At 38.1% G+C, this 17,677-nt stretch overlaps 1 protein-coding gene across 2 annotated transcripts in view; it reads right to left on the bottom strand.

Annotated features, from left to right (window-relative positions):
• Positions 1-6,736: 6,736 nt before the first annotated feature.
• The window catches only part of LOC586432 (helicase with zinc finger domain 2), a 65,073-nt gene continuing 54,132 nt past the window's right edge, over positions 6,737-17,677 (bottom strand). For both annotated transcript variants that reach the window (XM_030974897.1, XM_030974898.1), the window contains 4 exons: positions 16,853-17,080; positions 12,472-12,625; positions 11,617-11,784; positions 6,737-10,927 (listed from right to left, as the gene is read on the bottom strand). In XM_030974897.1, the coding sequence (XP_030830757.1) occupies positions 10,818-10,927; positions 11,617-11,784; positions 12,472-12,625; positions 16,853-17,080 (660 nt within the window). In that variant the 3' untranslated portion in view covers positions 6,737-10,817. The remainder of the gene's footprint in view (positions 10,928-11,616; positions 11,785-12,471; positions 12,626-16,852; positions 17,081-17,677) is intronic.

The following is a 17,677-nucleotide window of genomic DNA, read 5'->3' as shown; positions in this document are numbered from 1 at the left end:
CCCGTGCCTCGGCGAAGTGCGCTTAGTACACGGGATAGGCATCGAAATCCATTTCAACTTCCAGTCTAGCATTTGATGTTATTAATTGGCATACTACATGCATTCCAAACAATAGGTTAAGATGATGTTTTACTCTGTGCATGAGATGTAAAAGTTTGCTATGTTATATGTTACATCATAATTCGTAAGAAAATAGGTGTGTGTATATAATATTTTGTGTGTATATCTGGAGTAATTACATTATGTTGATACCACATAAATTGCTGATATCAAAAGTTTAAATCAAAACCTATCCAAATGTGAAGTTTTATGCGGAATATATTGATTTAGTTGCACAACTGATTTGAAATCCATTTACTGCAAAAGAAATTGGTGAACTTTGTCAGTCCGTTATACATATATATCGACTATTTGACTTGGTTGCTAATGTCACTGACTAATGAGTCATGGACTTGAGCTATACCGGTACAAGTTAAAGTTTTGTTTATTGTTAAAGGAAAAGTTTTTAAAAAAAAGAAATTAATGTAGATTCTAGCCTTTCTGTTTTCTCACCAAAAGATGGTACTTATGACGGAGTCAGGTGCATTCTATTATATAATTATACATGAAATATAGAATTTGCATAACAAAAATATTTTATGAATAGTTCACAAGCTATGCAAGTAGTCGGAGTATTTAAGGTTATGAAATGACAATTTTTGTTGTTGATTTGTTTGATCTCCAGGAGGAGATAGTCAAGTAGGGGAGAGGAGTAGTGATATGACTATAGATGTTCATGCATGTTAATGCATACATTCTCTGTAAACAATGTCCATGTACTTTTATTTATATATTCATGCCCATGCATGCTCATTGAAGTGTTTACCACTGTTTAAGTCATGGCTTACATAAGGTACAGTGGTTGATTTGAATATGTGTATACCATTCAGGTGTAGGTGTGCAACTAATGTAAGGCTTCATTGTTATTTAGACATTCAAACAATGTTAGAATGGGAGTGTTAGCTCCATGGTCATGTTGGTAGAGGGACACATGTTTTGGTGGGCTGTGGGAAAGGAGGTGCTTATAGACATAAGACTCCATGTTCAATTTGGGTGTGTCCTTTGCAGGACCTACATGTATATTGAGAGATACAGAAATAGCTGTATTTTAAGTGAAATAGTAACGTCAGATGTGATATTTTTAAAGCAAAATAACTTCTGAAAAGACTTACAAAATACGCATTGTAAATGCACAATTTGGTAACATATCACAAATTCATTCCTAATTCCGCGTGATTTCGTGATATGTTACCAATTTATGATTTTTACAATTCGTGTTTTTAGGTCAATTTAGATGGGGGTTTTTTTGCTGAAAATGATCAGATTTGACAGTATTACTTTATCTGATGTGATCTAAAATATTTTGAAATGAATTGCGTATTAAATCGTGAAAATATCATTACACACGGGGTAATCTTTGCTACAGGTTCGCGCATTGTTTATTGGTAACATATCACGAAATGATTTCTTGATATATGTTGCCGTTTTACGTTTTTGCAAGACGCATTTTTTAGGTTGTGTATTAAGCTGGAAAATATCACATCCAACATTTTTAATGCAACATTAATCAATGATCTAAATAAACATATGTTTAAACAGTATGAAATGATAATTTTCTACAAGGAATATCACAGAGACAGTAAATGCACTGTAAACTGGCAACATGAATTCTTGCATTAGTTGACTTTCGACACCGCACCGCTCAGGCAGGATGAATTCCTGCGCAACTCTTGCGTCCGCAATCAGAATAGGAATAAATGTTAAAATGGCGCGCTCAGGATGAATTCTTGCAATACTTTCGAGCTCGAAATCAATCACTATAACAATTCCTGATATCAAGAAATCGAATTCTTGATATCAAGAAATGATTTTCTGTTGTAGAGCAACAGTAATTCTTGATATAAAGAAAAATGAATAAATGTTAGAACGGCTTGCCATACGCTCGTCGAGGATACCGAACTAAAAATATAAGGCCAATTCATCTATGACTATTACAAATGGCCGCTCGGTATATTTTCCCTGATAGTCGGGCTTTTTTCTCAAGATGGCCGCCAACATTTTTTTTTAAATAATTAGAAATAGATCCATCTTAGCAGGGTTTTTCATGTTAAAAATTCAACAACAAAAAAGAAAAGGAAAAAAAAATAATATTAATAGGAGGCGGCCTCAAAAAAGTAAGCAGGCGGGGACGCTCAACATGTACATATTTTTTAATGGCTCTACGTCCATGGGTTTACCAATTAAATTATGCCAGGCGGCTATATATCATACTCACCGTTTGCCCGAGATCCTGCTAAATGCGAAATGAATCGTAGAATGAGGCGTCAATTATAGCCGAGCTAAAAGGATTCCCACATAATCTTACATGGACGGTTCAAATAAAAGCAACTGGCACCAAGTGACATGATGAGAGGTCTTTTCTACAACGTGTTTTAAAGGCGTTTACAATATCTCTTTCGCAAGATAAGGGCAGAGTTTGTCTCTGGGTCGTGAATCCGGTTTGAAAGATGCCAAAGCATCCAGTGTGTCGAAGAAATTGATCTAGAAATCAATCTAATGCAGATTCCCTTTGCAAAAATGTGCTTCGGTCTATCAAATTTCCATGTAGAAGTGACGGATAACCCGTATGAAATGAAAGACATAGGCTGCGTGAGTCAGCATTTCACCATCTGGTGACGTGACATTGAGCAGGTACCTAGCTGATGCAAGTCAGTTGGATCAAGTGGTCCAAAAACGACACAAGAGTAAAATATATACAAATAACTAGAGCTAACCAACCGAACAAAAGAATACATATATGTATCTCTCGCTCTAGGAAAAAAATATGACGCGTGAGTGGTACCGCACGCTTTCCTGACAAAGGGGTTCCGATACAGACTATAGTATCACAATAGCTGGAATTCCCCATGCAATGTTTGTTGTAACTACCGGGGAAGTTCCACCGAATGATGCGATTTGATAAACATATTGAAAGGTCGATGATCAACAATAATTATCAAATAAATAATATAATAATAATAATAATAATGTAACTTATATCGCGCCAAATCCACTCTGATTCATACTTGATCTAACGTTTGAATATAAATGTTGTTACTTTAGTTATTATGATTATATTGTCTTGTATCTTTCTTCTTAATACACTATACACTTTAGGCCATATTGTATTGTCTTGGAAATGAAATGATTATTAATATATATGCACAGGACATCAAATAAAATTCATACGAAACCCCCTTAATAAGAATGAACTTTAGGGCCGTGACCTATACTTAAAGTTTCCTATTTTCATGCCAATTTCTAGTCCGAAAGTACCAAGGTTTGACTGTGCCCTGCGCCCCTTATCAATGGATAGTGATGGTTACATGCTTCAGTTTATCGTTTTTCTCATAAGCGTTATTACAGTTATATATAGTATATTCAAAAATTTGATTGTGATTCACCAATAAACAGGCCTACCCGGGCTTCATAGCCCAACTGCTTCTCCAGCTTGAAAATGAATGTTTTGTCAAAGAGCAACTTGTAGAAAAGGCTGAAGAATCGTGTGACATTTAGATCTTGATCAATGTTGTGTTCAGTGTTTGATTAAATTATACACTGAAAATTGACATATATTGTGCTCTTAGCAAAAGTACCCAGATGACATTGCAGTACATTTTCAATATTTCATGGTTTGGGGTGCGTGAACATGCATTGGTGAATATGTGTGTTAAAATACTTCGGCAAGAACAAAATATTTGTTTCCACTGCATGTTTAATGGAGGATGCAGTTTGTTATTTTGGTTTATCTTGGTGGAATACAGGGTCAGGAGCGTCACAACGTGACGGACATATGCCCTATATAAAAAGCCACCATTATTATTATTATTATTATATAGTATGTTTTGGTTATAAAAAGTATTAACATTCTGCGTGAACAGTCGGTAGGCTACATGTACATTCTACAATTCGTTGAGTATGCTGCTACATCTTATGAAAGAAGAATATTTTCGAGTGGCATCAACTTCTCTCTGTATTCTGATTTGTGCAATCTAGAAAACATATGTACACCTGGAGAAATACACAGGTACACATGCTTTGTAGGCTTACATATACATGTATTTTGCTATAATAGACAAAGTAAGTGCAACGCTTACAAATTTTGACGCTTAACAAAGTCAAATTAAATCATTACTTGACAAAGGCCTGAGGGCAGAAATTTGTAAAACGATCAATATTTCTTGTGCTTTTATGATATTATGATGTAGGATATGTGTTTTTGCAGAGACTTGTGGATGCATGTACATATGATTCTGTACTCGGTAATTAAGCGAATGTGTACTAGGTAGAGTGCGTTATCATATGCATGGTCACTCATATACTATATTGATAATATCAATCATCGTGGGTTTCACTGATTAAACCAATGAAGCAACGAATTTGATATGTTTCTAGATGTACATGTATATGCTTGGAAATTTCGCTGATTTAGGCGTATGTGGGCAGAGGGTAGAGTTGAACTTTGAAAACAACAATGTAATCATGTCTTCTTCTTTGAAAACCAAGAAAGTAAATCTGATCAATTAATGAAAGTCAACGATTAGAAGCTGTGCAGTTATTCAGATTTAGGTTTCACTTCTCACTGTCACAATGCCCTTAAATCATGTTGCTCATTAAACCAGATAATGTCCCATTCATGTTGTAAGTTCCCTAATGTTAAAATGCGTATATATACAGTGTACATAGCATGCTCAGGTGTAAGTCGATACACTGCCCTACATCAATCATTGCCAAAAATGTCTGTGTGGAGATCCGAAATTAAAGTTATGATTGTATTTGGCTTTTGTTATATACACATTCCCTTAAATCACATGAATGCATGCATTGTTCAATATTCCCGTATATGTACTGCATGTACATGCATTTGAAGCAAGATACAAACCGAATCACAAACAACCATGTTGCCTTGTAAACTATTCCGCATGCACTTTCAGCATCGTTTACAATTTACCCATGTATAAAGGTGGCATATGCGTCAAGTTTAGTATAATAGTATATAGAAAGAAACGTGCAAATGTTTGTGGTATGCACATTCCATGATGTAGACAATATGTAGTTAATATTTTATTGGTGCAGATATTTATTGAGGTATAACTAATAAAGCTTTTATCTTGTGAAAAGTGTAAAATACTTTGTATTGGTCAATGATGCTGATTTGATTTTTGAAATGTTGTTTCCAAAGTGAGAATAAGAGAGAAAGAAGTGAAGAAATATATAGAGAGAACAGGAGAGAATTAGAGAGCAAAGGAAAGAAAGTGAAAGAGAGCTAGATAGAGCAAAGGAAAGTGTGATATCGAATGAGAGAAATAAAGCAAACAAGAGGATGGTAGCAAATGAGAAAAACAAAGTAAAGGAGAGAGAGAGCTTTGGAGAGAAAGAAAGTGAAGGAGAGAATAACTGAGCAAAGGAAAGAAAGTGAAGGAGAGATAATGATAATAATTATACACATGTAGGCATTTCTATAGTGCATAATAGAAAGCAATGAGGTCCTTACAATGAGAAAAATTACATTACTTTTCCTTTAGTATTATTGTAATGCTAATTTGAAAAGATAAGTTTTGAGTTTGGATATATATGTTTCAGCATTGGATATAAAACGTAGAGAGTTTGGGAGAAAATTCCATAAAAATGGTGCTATGCGAGTGAATGCCCTCTCGCCATATGCCTTTGTTATGCCTCGCTTTGATAGCTACAAGGAGGTTTTGAGATGCAGAACAAAAGGAATTCGGTGGAACATATTGTAAGACAAGATCAGAGAGATATTCTGGAGACAGAACATGGAAGAATTGGAAGGTTAGCAAAATAATTTTAAACTGGATACGAAATTTAACTGGGAGCCATATCTTTGAGGATGGGTGTTATGTGATGACGTTTCTTTTGCAGCCAGACCAGCCATGTGACAGAGTTTTGTTTATATCTTTATAAGAAATACCAATGAGGAAACTATTGAGGAGACTTTTACAGTTGTCCAAATGTGAGGATACGAAAAAGTGCATGAGAATTTCAGTTGAAGCTTTATTAAAAAATCTGCCGACTTTGCCTATTCTTCTAAGAGGAGATGATGCTTTGGGACACAGTATTAATGTGGCTGCGCAGAGACAGATGGTTGTCCAGATTATCTCAGAGGTTGCGAACAGTCTTGGAACGATTAGCAGGTGTATTATTTAAAGATATTGGTAACAACTCATTTGCTTGTCTTAATTTTGAAGACAGATGAAGAATTTCCATTTTACTATCGTTTAAGAAGAGAAAATTAAGCTTCAACCAAGAACGGATTTCTTGGGGACATATATCTAGTTTCTGTGTGGTGTATTTTATTTCACTAGGTTTAACAGTGATGTATAGTTGGGAGTCATCTGCATACATCATTGGAGAGAAGCCGTGGGAGTGGATAATGTCCTGAATGGGAGTTATGTAACAGATGAATAGCAGAGGGTAAATAACAGACCCTTGAGGTACACCCCATCTAAGCAAGGCAGGAGCAGCAGTAATGCTGTCAATAACTTGCTGCTTCCTTCCTTCCATCTACATGTACAAGTATGACTACCGGTACCTTTGTTCAGAATTGATAAAAACTACCAATAAATCATGACTATCAGTCCTGATGACTATTATATAAAAACATAAACAGAATAAAAAAATCAACACAAGACCACTCTTAAAATGATATCCCTTCAACATATTTATTCTTAATTACACAACAACAATTTTGTCAACTTAATCATAACATCTGACTTAATCTTACTACAAAAAGCTGCTGCATTGATAAACACTAGGTTCATCTCCGATTCTCAATGTATTAAAATAAGTCTATGAAACAAGCATATATTGAGAAAGCTTGCTTCATGCCACATATGACCTTTACATTAATAATTACCTACACATATTACATATAAAGTGTTATTAACTTTCTTTAAAAGGTTACCATTTAATGTGATATTTTCTAATGGTCTTTGCATTTTATGTAATTACAGCATACATTTACAAGCTACTTTATGTTGAATAAAAGCATTAATCTTTTTCATCTACAGAACTGCATGTTAACTTGAAGTATATTACAAACTTTAATAAGAAAAACTTAAAGACTTGTTGAGATATAACTTTTTACACTGCCACATTTAAAAAAAGCCACTGCAATTTTGTTAACGTGTAAATGAATGACAACTGTGTGCAACAAAGGAAATGTGCATAGCCACTCAGCTCTGGGTTATAACATAGTAATTCATTGATTTGGCCATGAATGACCTTGTGTTCATATATCAAAAGAAAATTGAGGAAAGAGAAAGAAAAGAGATATACAGAGAGTGAAAGAATGGTATCAAAGAAAAGAAAAACATGGCTTAAAGCCCCACTGTTCTACTTGTAGCTACTTGCTCCCTCTGTATAGAAAACTTCCCCAATCGGTGCCTGTTTGTCCCCCATGATCCTCTTTTTCTTATGTAAGTTGAGAGCTGAGTTAATGAGATAGCCACCTGTCAGTGACCTCGCTGTGTGGTCTAATCCCTTCTGGCCCAGTAGAAATGAGGATCATTCAAAGAGAGGGATAATTAGGGAGCAGACTAAGGTCAAAATCAATGTGCAACACTAAACCTATATTAAACATGTAGATCTAGGATAAGTGATACAGAATTAAACATCTTAAAAATCTTTGTCTTAGATTTGACAATTACTACATGAGCACATCCATATACAGCGAAACATGCTTTGGCAACCACCTGTATCAATAATCTGTTAAATAATATAACCTGTCTATAAAGACTGCATCTTCTCTTTCCCTTGAATAATGGTTCTCATTGAAACGTATTCATTAAAGTAACCTGTGCATACAGGTAAAGGTCATCTGCCTGTAAATACTGCTCTTTTTGTCTCCCTTAGGAGGTCTTTATATACAGGTTTTGCAGTAACTGTACAACATACAAGATGCTAGCATAATATAAATTTTACTTGATAAAGATAAATCGTCTGCTGAGATCCAGAAGTGCATTAAACCATATCACTTAAGTTAAACCCCTTCTGTATTTCTACAGGAAAAAGTCAGTGTATTTAAACAGATGCAAGAAGCCATATCATGTTATTTAACTGCTACAATAAACTGAATACTGGTTAACATTACATAGCATCAATTTGTCTTTCCACTATTTAAACCTAAATTTACACTGTATACAACAATCATAACTAACATTTACCTTAATATTAATATTTGTGACTGCTTAACTTCAATATAGAATAGCCTGGCTATTTTGTATGCAAAACTATAAATAGTAATGGTATGTATAAACAAAATATTCCACATTTGATGTGACAACGAGCAAGTACATGTATAGAACATATTAAATCTACAAGTTAAGAAATATGAAACTACATATATTACATGAAATTAATAGGTTTATATGCAGACAAAAATGAATCAATATTATCTACAGAATAATTATGCAAAAAAGTACAAAATCAAAGAGTCTTGGCTTATCTACAAAACATTCAAGTAACTAAAGTCTACATGTATAACGATAAATATTATGTACCGCAATAACAAAATGATAACAAAAAGGGATAATCGCACTTCAATCAGCTGCAACAATGTTTAACATGGCAATTACTAAGGCCTCTTTGTCTCTTTTTCTTGATATATGTTATGACCTATTATGAAAATAAGAAATATAAATTAACTTACAAAAGGGAAAAGTACATCATTATAAATAAGGAGAGTACTTGCAGGTATTTACTCTTTTTCCAAGGCCCTCATTCGAGTTCAGAAATAAACAAATCATTTAGGTGTCATTTGTGTATAAGATTATTTCCTTTGCAATTTTGTATGTCAAACTATTTGAAATATCTGCCCGAATAATGCAGATGTACTTCTACTATGAAACTTCATGTATTTGATCAACATACATTCCAGTTTCAGGGTTTATCATGGTTCCGATTAAGTCTGATTTATCATGTGTGACACAAGTCTTTACATTATGCTTCTATATTGACAAGAAATCTCTTTCAAAATTAAGTGAAATAAATCGCAGACAAGTAACTACTGCAGTAATATTGAGCAACATACACTACTAAGCCGCTTCATATATCCAAGGTTTAAGCACTACAAAAACATAATTGGTACATTTTTTCCTTTTCATGTTAAACATATGAATACCAAACAAAACCAACCAAAGTCACACAGAATTAAATGCTTAACAATACAAACATTTATTACTATGTAGATTACACACTGTAAAGTCAATAAATTATCTTGCAACCCAACATATTCAGCCTTCTAAACAAAGAAATTACAAGAATTTGCTCTGATCTTTTCTCTAGCTGGAATGAAAATGTTTGGAAACCTGCAAAGAGACCACTATCCCATTTGCTTTTGATAAGTTGAGATCTGATTAATAAACATTTCTTCAAATTACAGTCTGGTATTGTTGATAACCGAGAGGTTCGGCTACGCCAGCACTAATTTTGAGCAACCGATTACAAGAATCAAACTATCACTTCTTTGCTCAAATCCACCCTCTATCTGGGCATAAGTATAATGCAAAATATATTTTGCACATTCTTGGATTTATTGATATAGGAAAATAAAAGAATGCAACATCCCTCTACTTTTGTTTCAGTACATTTTTTTCATTACCAGAACTCAACTCGACCTTTGATTGTTTTGTTTTTTAGAGCATAGTGCACTCTTCATGTTTACATGGAATGTTGATGTCATTATTTCAGTAGAAAGCTATTTTTGTTTAAGTATGCATGCAAACCCACAAAAGTAGACCCCTATATATTAGAGATTCACCTGTCGTATGCACTCATTATTTATGGCACTGATTGCTTCAATGCAATACTTCCTACTTGGTGTGTAAATGATACAAAAATAATTTATTTAGTACACAAAATACAAAAATGAAAGATATCTTGATACCTCAAATATCTTCTATAAACTTTCCCGTCCACTTCCAAAGCTAACGGAAAAAAAGTTACACGCACTCAAAACTCTTTGCTATACCAACCTAAACACACACATACTTAATATACATACACTTTTAATCATAAAGATTCTGTAGGGAAAAAAAATAAGCATGGAAGTAAAAATGAACCAACAGTGTATAATTTACAGTAGGCTTGCGGTTGCACTGCGTGACCATGCAAGCATCTAGTGTATCATTTGTTGCACAATAAATTTTGTATCGCCAACACTGTCCACAATACATGTATATTGATACAAATATATGAACATGCATCCATCCTTTCCACAAACATATTTTGCCTCCGTCACACTTTGTACTATGGCAAAGTGACCTTGGAAATGTATTGTCTTTAAAGTACCAGGAGAGCGTTAACTCAGTCTTGTCCTACAATGTACATGTACATATTTACAGATAAAGGTTCTATGTGTACATGTAAACTTACCTCATCAAATTCTTCAATTACACTTTTTAATTCAACTTAAATCTAACTGATTGTAATGACAAGAATGGAAGTACATGTACATGATATCAGAATGAAAAATAAATAATGTTCATAACAAAAGCTTTTAAAACAAACATAAATATAAACTTACAAATAGATGTTACAAAATCAAGATTTTAATGCTTTGGAGTTGCTTCTCTTTAAAGTAAACATTATAAGAATAAAATAGAGCACATTGTGATACTACATTTCTAATCCATGATTATTTCTATTACATCCCAAATATTTGTCAGAACCTTAAGACAAGAAGACTGACTAGTTATATTTCAGTTTATCCCAATCAATTAGTAACCATAAGGTGGGAACTGTCGGGCCTCCATGACACAGCCCAGGTCCCGATACTTCTTGAGTAGTTCCCTCCATCTTGGATGAGTTTCCAGGAGGTGTTGATTGCCTACAGGAAGAAGATTGGAAATACTGAAGATGAGTTAAGGAGGTTTAAGTTTTGATGAATACTAATTAATTATTAAATTAATATATACATCTACAAGTAGAGGGCATATACATGTAATGGTACATGTATACATATCAATGATTCATTACAAACATAACTGATATGAAAGTTTGATTAATATACCAGAAATGTTATAACTATGGTTTAGGTTTTCATCACGTATGAAGGAAAATAACGGAAAAGGAGGACCGTGTATAATTATAAGTCACCTGACCAATATAAATATAATAAACTGCTAGATATTTGATATCCGATTTTTTTCATCCATTCACACAATTGCATTATAATTTTGTTTGTAACTAGCTTCAAGACATATAGTCCTAACATTCCAAATTTGTTTATTCTATATACCGGTACCCAAACAGTGTTTTTCATATGTTCAAATGTGCCAGAGTTGATTAGCATTCATGCTATAATTTTTGTTACTTTTATTCATTTATGTTATCATATAAAACCTTTTTTTTTACCTTCTGTAATGTGTTTATTATTGGATGATTAATTTCAAGTTCAAAGTTAAAGCTCAGTCCACGCTGGAGTCTATGGGAAACGTGTGTTATATTATAACAGAACTTTCTTCAGAGGGTTAAGGGAATGTAAATGCACGAGGCAGATACAACTTGTTTACATACCGATGATGATTAGCCCTCGCTTGGCTCGAGTCAGGGCAACATTCATCTGGTTCTCGTCAGTGATGAATCCCAGATGCTTGCGTTGCCATCCCCTGCTTGGTTTATCATCAATCTCGATCTGAGGCATGGAACGCACAGTTGACATGACCACGTAGTTCCATTCACTTCCTGCGAATATCATTGGAAGGAAAAATAATCTTTTGACCCAGTGACAGTTTCCATAGGTGTCACTAGTACACTAGGGGCAAAAACCTATGTGTGACTTTACATTATTTTAGTTTATTCAAAATTGCATGTGAAATTACACAAATATTACATTGTGAAGATTCAGAACTATTCAAAAGGCCAACAAATGTTTTTTTGAGGAAAGATGAAATAAATGAGTCAGAAAAATCAATATTCAAATACCAAAAACTCTTACAAAATTATTAATCCTCTGCTAGCCACTATTGTGCCTGTAACAATGATACATATTAGTGGAGATTTATTGCAGTATAAATAACAGAGAAAGAAGCAGAAGACAAAGAAAATACACATACAAAACAAAGAAGAAATTTATTGTCAGAAATGCATGTCTGTTACTCTGCAGAGAGTATAAAAATGACACATCTAAGACAAATTTTGAAGCCTATCTACACTATTTTGGCCAGGAGGAATTAGACCTCCCTGCATGGTCACTGACAGTTGGATATCTCATCAAATCAGCTTTCAATTAACATAAGAAAAAGGGTACCCTTGGGGGACCAACAGTAAAAAAAAATAATTAGGCATTGTTTGCTATATAGAGGGCGCAAGTAGCTATAAGTAGTGCAGTGGGGCTTTAAAAGTTTCAATACACATGTATATCACACTCACCCTGACTAGTGACGACCGTGCTGACCTTGACCCCTTTGTGACCTAAGTCCTTTAACCTCTCCTCGATCTGTGAGCACTGTAGCTTGTACTGGGACAGAACCACAATGTCACTGGCTTGAGCTCCTTTCCGTAGCAGCTGCTTGACTATTCTTGTCTGAAAATCACAAGTAGAGGTGATTTGCTTTGATTGGACTTGATTTTATTTATTGACCAACAAAAAAATTATTACAGTAGACAACCTCAGAGATAGTACATGACTAAACAAATGACCCCAAATACCGTACCCACAGGTATTTTAAACATGGAGAAGTCCCACTTTGTGCATTTTAGAATAACGCATGCCAAAATGATGGAAGTGCTTTATAAATACCTTTGTGCACCCTTTTGAATAAAGAATACTCCCACATGTGTATCATAGAATGTAAAGTCGGCGCCTAAAATTGATTATGTAGCTTTCATGAAACACGTATCCAGTATTCATCTCGATGAGATTTACAATTTTGTACAAGAGGACAATTTGTTTGCCCATCCATGAACTGGCTTATAAATACAAATCCACATCATACAAGATGTAACATGGGCTAATAAAAAGGGACCTGGGGAGTGTTTCATGAAGACGAAGATCAACTTAAGTTGGACTCAACTGTGGCAGGCCATTCATGCCACTGTTGTTTGCTCTTACCATTTTTACTGGCATTGGTCTCTCAAGGGACGTACACATTATGGTCACAAATCTACAGAATTTACATTTTGATAATTCATTTTTCAGGTTATATGCATGTCGTACTACATTACATATAAAGTTTGGTGATTCATACAGAGGGGGTTGGGGGGGGGGGGGGGACTTACCATGTATATGGAATATTGTTTATCAATGTATACAGTTCACAATATTCCATCCATCCATCTACCCACCCACCCAACCACTCACCCATCCATCCACTCACCCACCCATCCATCCGTCTATCGACCCACCCAAACACACACCCACCAAACCATCCATCTATCCACCCACTCACCAACCCACCATCCATCCACCAAACCACACACCCACCCACCCATCCATTTTTTAAAAATTTTTTTTTAACAACTTTGTTTTATTTCTCCAGAAGTGTAATACAAACCATGACATACAATTGAATAAAATAAACGTGTTCAATATTGATGCTTTTACATAAACATAATTAAACACAAACTTATTTGCAGTATAATATAACTTAGCAACAAAGTAAACGTATAAGTACCTAAACATAATATGTCAATTGTAAAATGTTATTTACTTATATATTACAAAAAAAAAACAAATCTGGAGATAATTTTACTGAAACAATCCTGCCCCCTCCCTGCCCCCTACATCACACAGACATACTCACCCTCTATCACACAAACATACTCACCCACTCACACACATACTCACCCACCCACCCACCCACCCCCCCCCCCACACACACACACACACAGTACTCACTCAGTGGATGTCTGCCAACATTCTCAACTTAAGAAAAATATACTATATACATATATCCATACACCCACCATCCACCGACCACCCACCCATCTATCATCCCACCCACCAGCCATCCACACACCCACCCATCTAGCCACTCACCCACCCATCCCACCCATCCATCCACCCACTCACCATCCATCTATCCATCCACCCACCCATCCATCCTTCCACTATCCACCCATCCAGCCACCCACCCATCTATCCTACCACTCACCCACCCATCCATCCAAACAATACATCCACTCACCATCCACCCACCCATCTATCCACCCACACATTCATCCATCCATCCACCCACCCAAACACCCATCCATCCATCAATACATCCACCTACCATCCAGCCACCAAGCCATCCATCCAGCCACCCAGCCATCCACCCACCCTTACACCCAGTCCCACCCATCCATCTATCCATCCACACACCCATCCACTCACCCACCCATCTACCCATCCACCCACCCATCCATCTACCATCCATCCATCCACTCACCCAACCATCCAGCCCTCCACCCACCCAAAATACCCACTTAAACACCCACCCACCATCCACCCACCCACCAATCCATCCATCCACCCACCAAACCATCAATCTATCCACCAACTCACCAACCCATCCATCCACTAACCCACTTAACCACCCATATATCCACCCACCCACCCGAACACCCAACCATCCACCCACTTACCCCCTTACCCACCCACCCATCTATTTACCAACTCACCCACCCATACATCCACCCACTTACCCACCCACCCACCAACCCATCCACCCATCCACCCACTTACCCACCCATACATCCACCCACTTACCCACCCACCCACCAACCCATCCATCAACTATCCATCCACCCACAATCCACCAACCCCATCGATCCATCCATCCATCAACCCACCTAACCATACACCCACCATCCATCAACCCACCCACCCACCCACCCATCATCCATCCATCCATCAACCATCCATCCACCCGCTTACTCACCTACCCACCCACCCATCCATCCCATCTATCTACCCACCATCCACGACACACCCATCGATCCATCCATCCACCCACCCATCCATACACCCACCATCCACCACCCACCCACCCACCCATCTATTCACCCATCAGCCATCCACCCACACACCCACCCACCCATCTATCTAATCACTCACCCACCCATCCATCCACCCACCCATCCATCTATTCATCCACCCACTTACCCACCTACCAACCCACCCATCCATCCACCCACCATCCATCTACCCACCCAGCAATCCAGCCACCCAGCCATCCACCCACCAAACACCCACCCATCCATCCAAATACTTGCCCAGCTACCAACCCACCTATCCATCAACCCACTTACCCACCTCCCCACCCATCCATCCATCCAATACATCCATCCACCCACCCACCATCCACCACACACCCATCGATCGATCCATCCACCCACCCATCCATCTATCCATCCATCTATCCATCCACCCACCCACCATCCACCCACCCATCCACCCACTTACCCACCCATACATCCACCCACTTACCCACCCACCCACCAACCCATCCATCAACTATCCATCCACCCACAATCCACCAACCCCATCGATCCATCCATCCATCAACCCACCTAACCATACACCCACCATCCATCAACCCACCCACCCACCCACCCATCATCCATCCATCCATCAACCATCCATCCACCCGCTTACTCACCTACCCACCCACCCATCCATCCCATCTATCTACCCACCATCCACGACACACCCATCGATCCATCCATCCACCCACCCATCCATACACCCACCATCCACCACCCACCCACCCACCCATCTATTCACCCATCAGCCATCCACCCACACACCCACCCACCCATCTATCTAATCACTCACCCACCCATCCATCCACCCACCCATCCATCTATTCATCCACCCACTTACCCACCTACCAACCCACCCATCCATCCACCCACCATCCATCTACCCACCCAGCAATCCAGCCACCCAGCCATCCACCCACCAAACACCCACCCATCCATCCAAATACTTGCCCAGCTACCAACCCACCTATCCATCAACCCACTTACCCACCTCCCCACCCATCCATCCATCCAATACATCCATCCACCCACCCACCATCCACCACACACCCATCGATCGATCCATCCACCCACCCATCCATCTATCCATCCATCTATCCATCCACCCACCCACCATCCACCCACCCATCCATCCACTCACCCACCATCCATCCACCCACCCAGCCATCCAGCCAACCACCCACCGAACACCCATCCACCCATCCATCCACCCACTTACCCACCTACCAACCCACCCATCTATTCCACCCATCCATCCTTTCCACCCATCCATCTATCCAGCCATCCAACTCACCCACCCATCCATCATCCACTTATCCACTCACCCACCCATCCATCACCCACTTACCCACCCATCCATACATCCACGGACCATCCATACACCCACCTTCCACCACTCACCCACCAACCATCAACCCACACTCCCACCCACCCATCTATCAAATCACCCACCCATCTATACATCCACCCACCCAACCATCTATCCACCCACTCACCCATCCATCCACCCACCCACTTACCCAGCTATCCACCTACCCTCTTACCCACCCACCCTTACACCCAGTCCCACCCATCCATTCATCCAACCACCCAACCTCTCAACCAACCATGCTCCTACGTACACATTATGGTCACAAATCTACAGGATTTACATTTTTTGATAATCCATTTTTGAAGGAAAAAATAATATCTGAAGATCATAATGGTGAGAGCATCCAATTTAATCTCAAAATTCTTGTGATTTAAGAGAAAAATATTGAAGACAAAATGTAAGAAGGACACTTACAGCGTGCATGATTTCAGCCATGTTGGCCTTGGACATCTCGTTTCCTTCGTCGGACTTGACCGTTAGCGTTTCTTCCTTGCCGTAAACATGACAGAAGACCATCGGGGTTAGACCCTTGTTTGGCCAGATTGCTCTTAGGGGGTCAGGGCTGCGGCGCTTGACCGACAAGTCAGTTTGCAGTTTGTCTTCGTAGAAGGTCTCCGACGGGAAGGAACAGATCGACTCGTGCTGGAAGTTGAAAGAAATGATTTTAATGTTTTAAGCCCCTCTTTTCAGTGGGCTAGGAAGCAAGTTTAAATGAGTTCAAAGTGATATACTCAGCATCATTTATTGTGGTCATAACCCATTGACTAAATTATCTAATTCCCATAAGCCTTATTTAGGAACAAACCGGATCCAGTAGCCAATGGGTTAATCTAATCACTCACTTTAATGAATGAGTATAAGGGGAAACATGTCATAGTACGCCAGTACATGCCCATGCACAAACGGTGCTCCTACGTACGCTCTGGCAACAATTGCTCCAGGCATCACTTTATCTATTAAGACAGGGTTACAGTTGTGGTGGCAATTTGAATTTACCTGTAGGTTTATGGGTTTAGAGTTGAGGTTAGGGTAAGGTACCGGTACAGTGTTTGGTTCAGGTTTGAAGCTAAGAATTTCATTAGAACAGGATTTTGACTGCGAAGCAATTAACGACGAAGCATATGGGATGAACATCCAGAAGCGAGGTCATCTAATAGTCTACTCACAAGTCACTTCAACCATTATTCAGAGTGTTATTTTGCCACTTAAACTTGCAAGATCTCTTTACATGCCAGAGTT

This window comes from Strongylocentrotus purpuratus, unplaced genomic scaffold (genome assembly GCF_000002235.5).
Source record: "Strongylocentrotus purpuratus isolate Spur 01 unplaced genomic scaffold, Spur_5.0 spur5_scaffold_7, whole genome shotgun sequence".
Lineage (NCBI taxonomy): Eukaryota > Metazoa > Echinodermata > Echinoidea > Camarodonta > Strongylocentrotidae > Strongylocentrotus > Strongylocentrotus purpuratus.
Note: the sequence above shows the minus strand (reverse complement) of the source record. Positions and strands in the feature narration are given on the sequence as shown.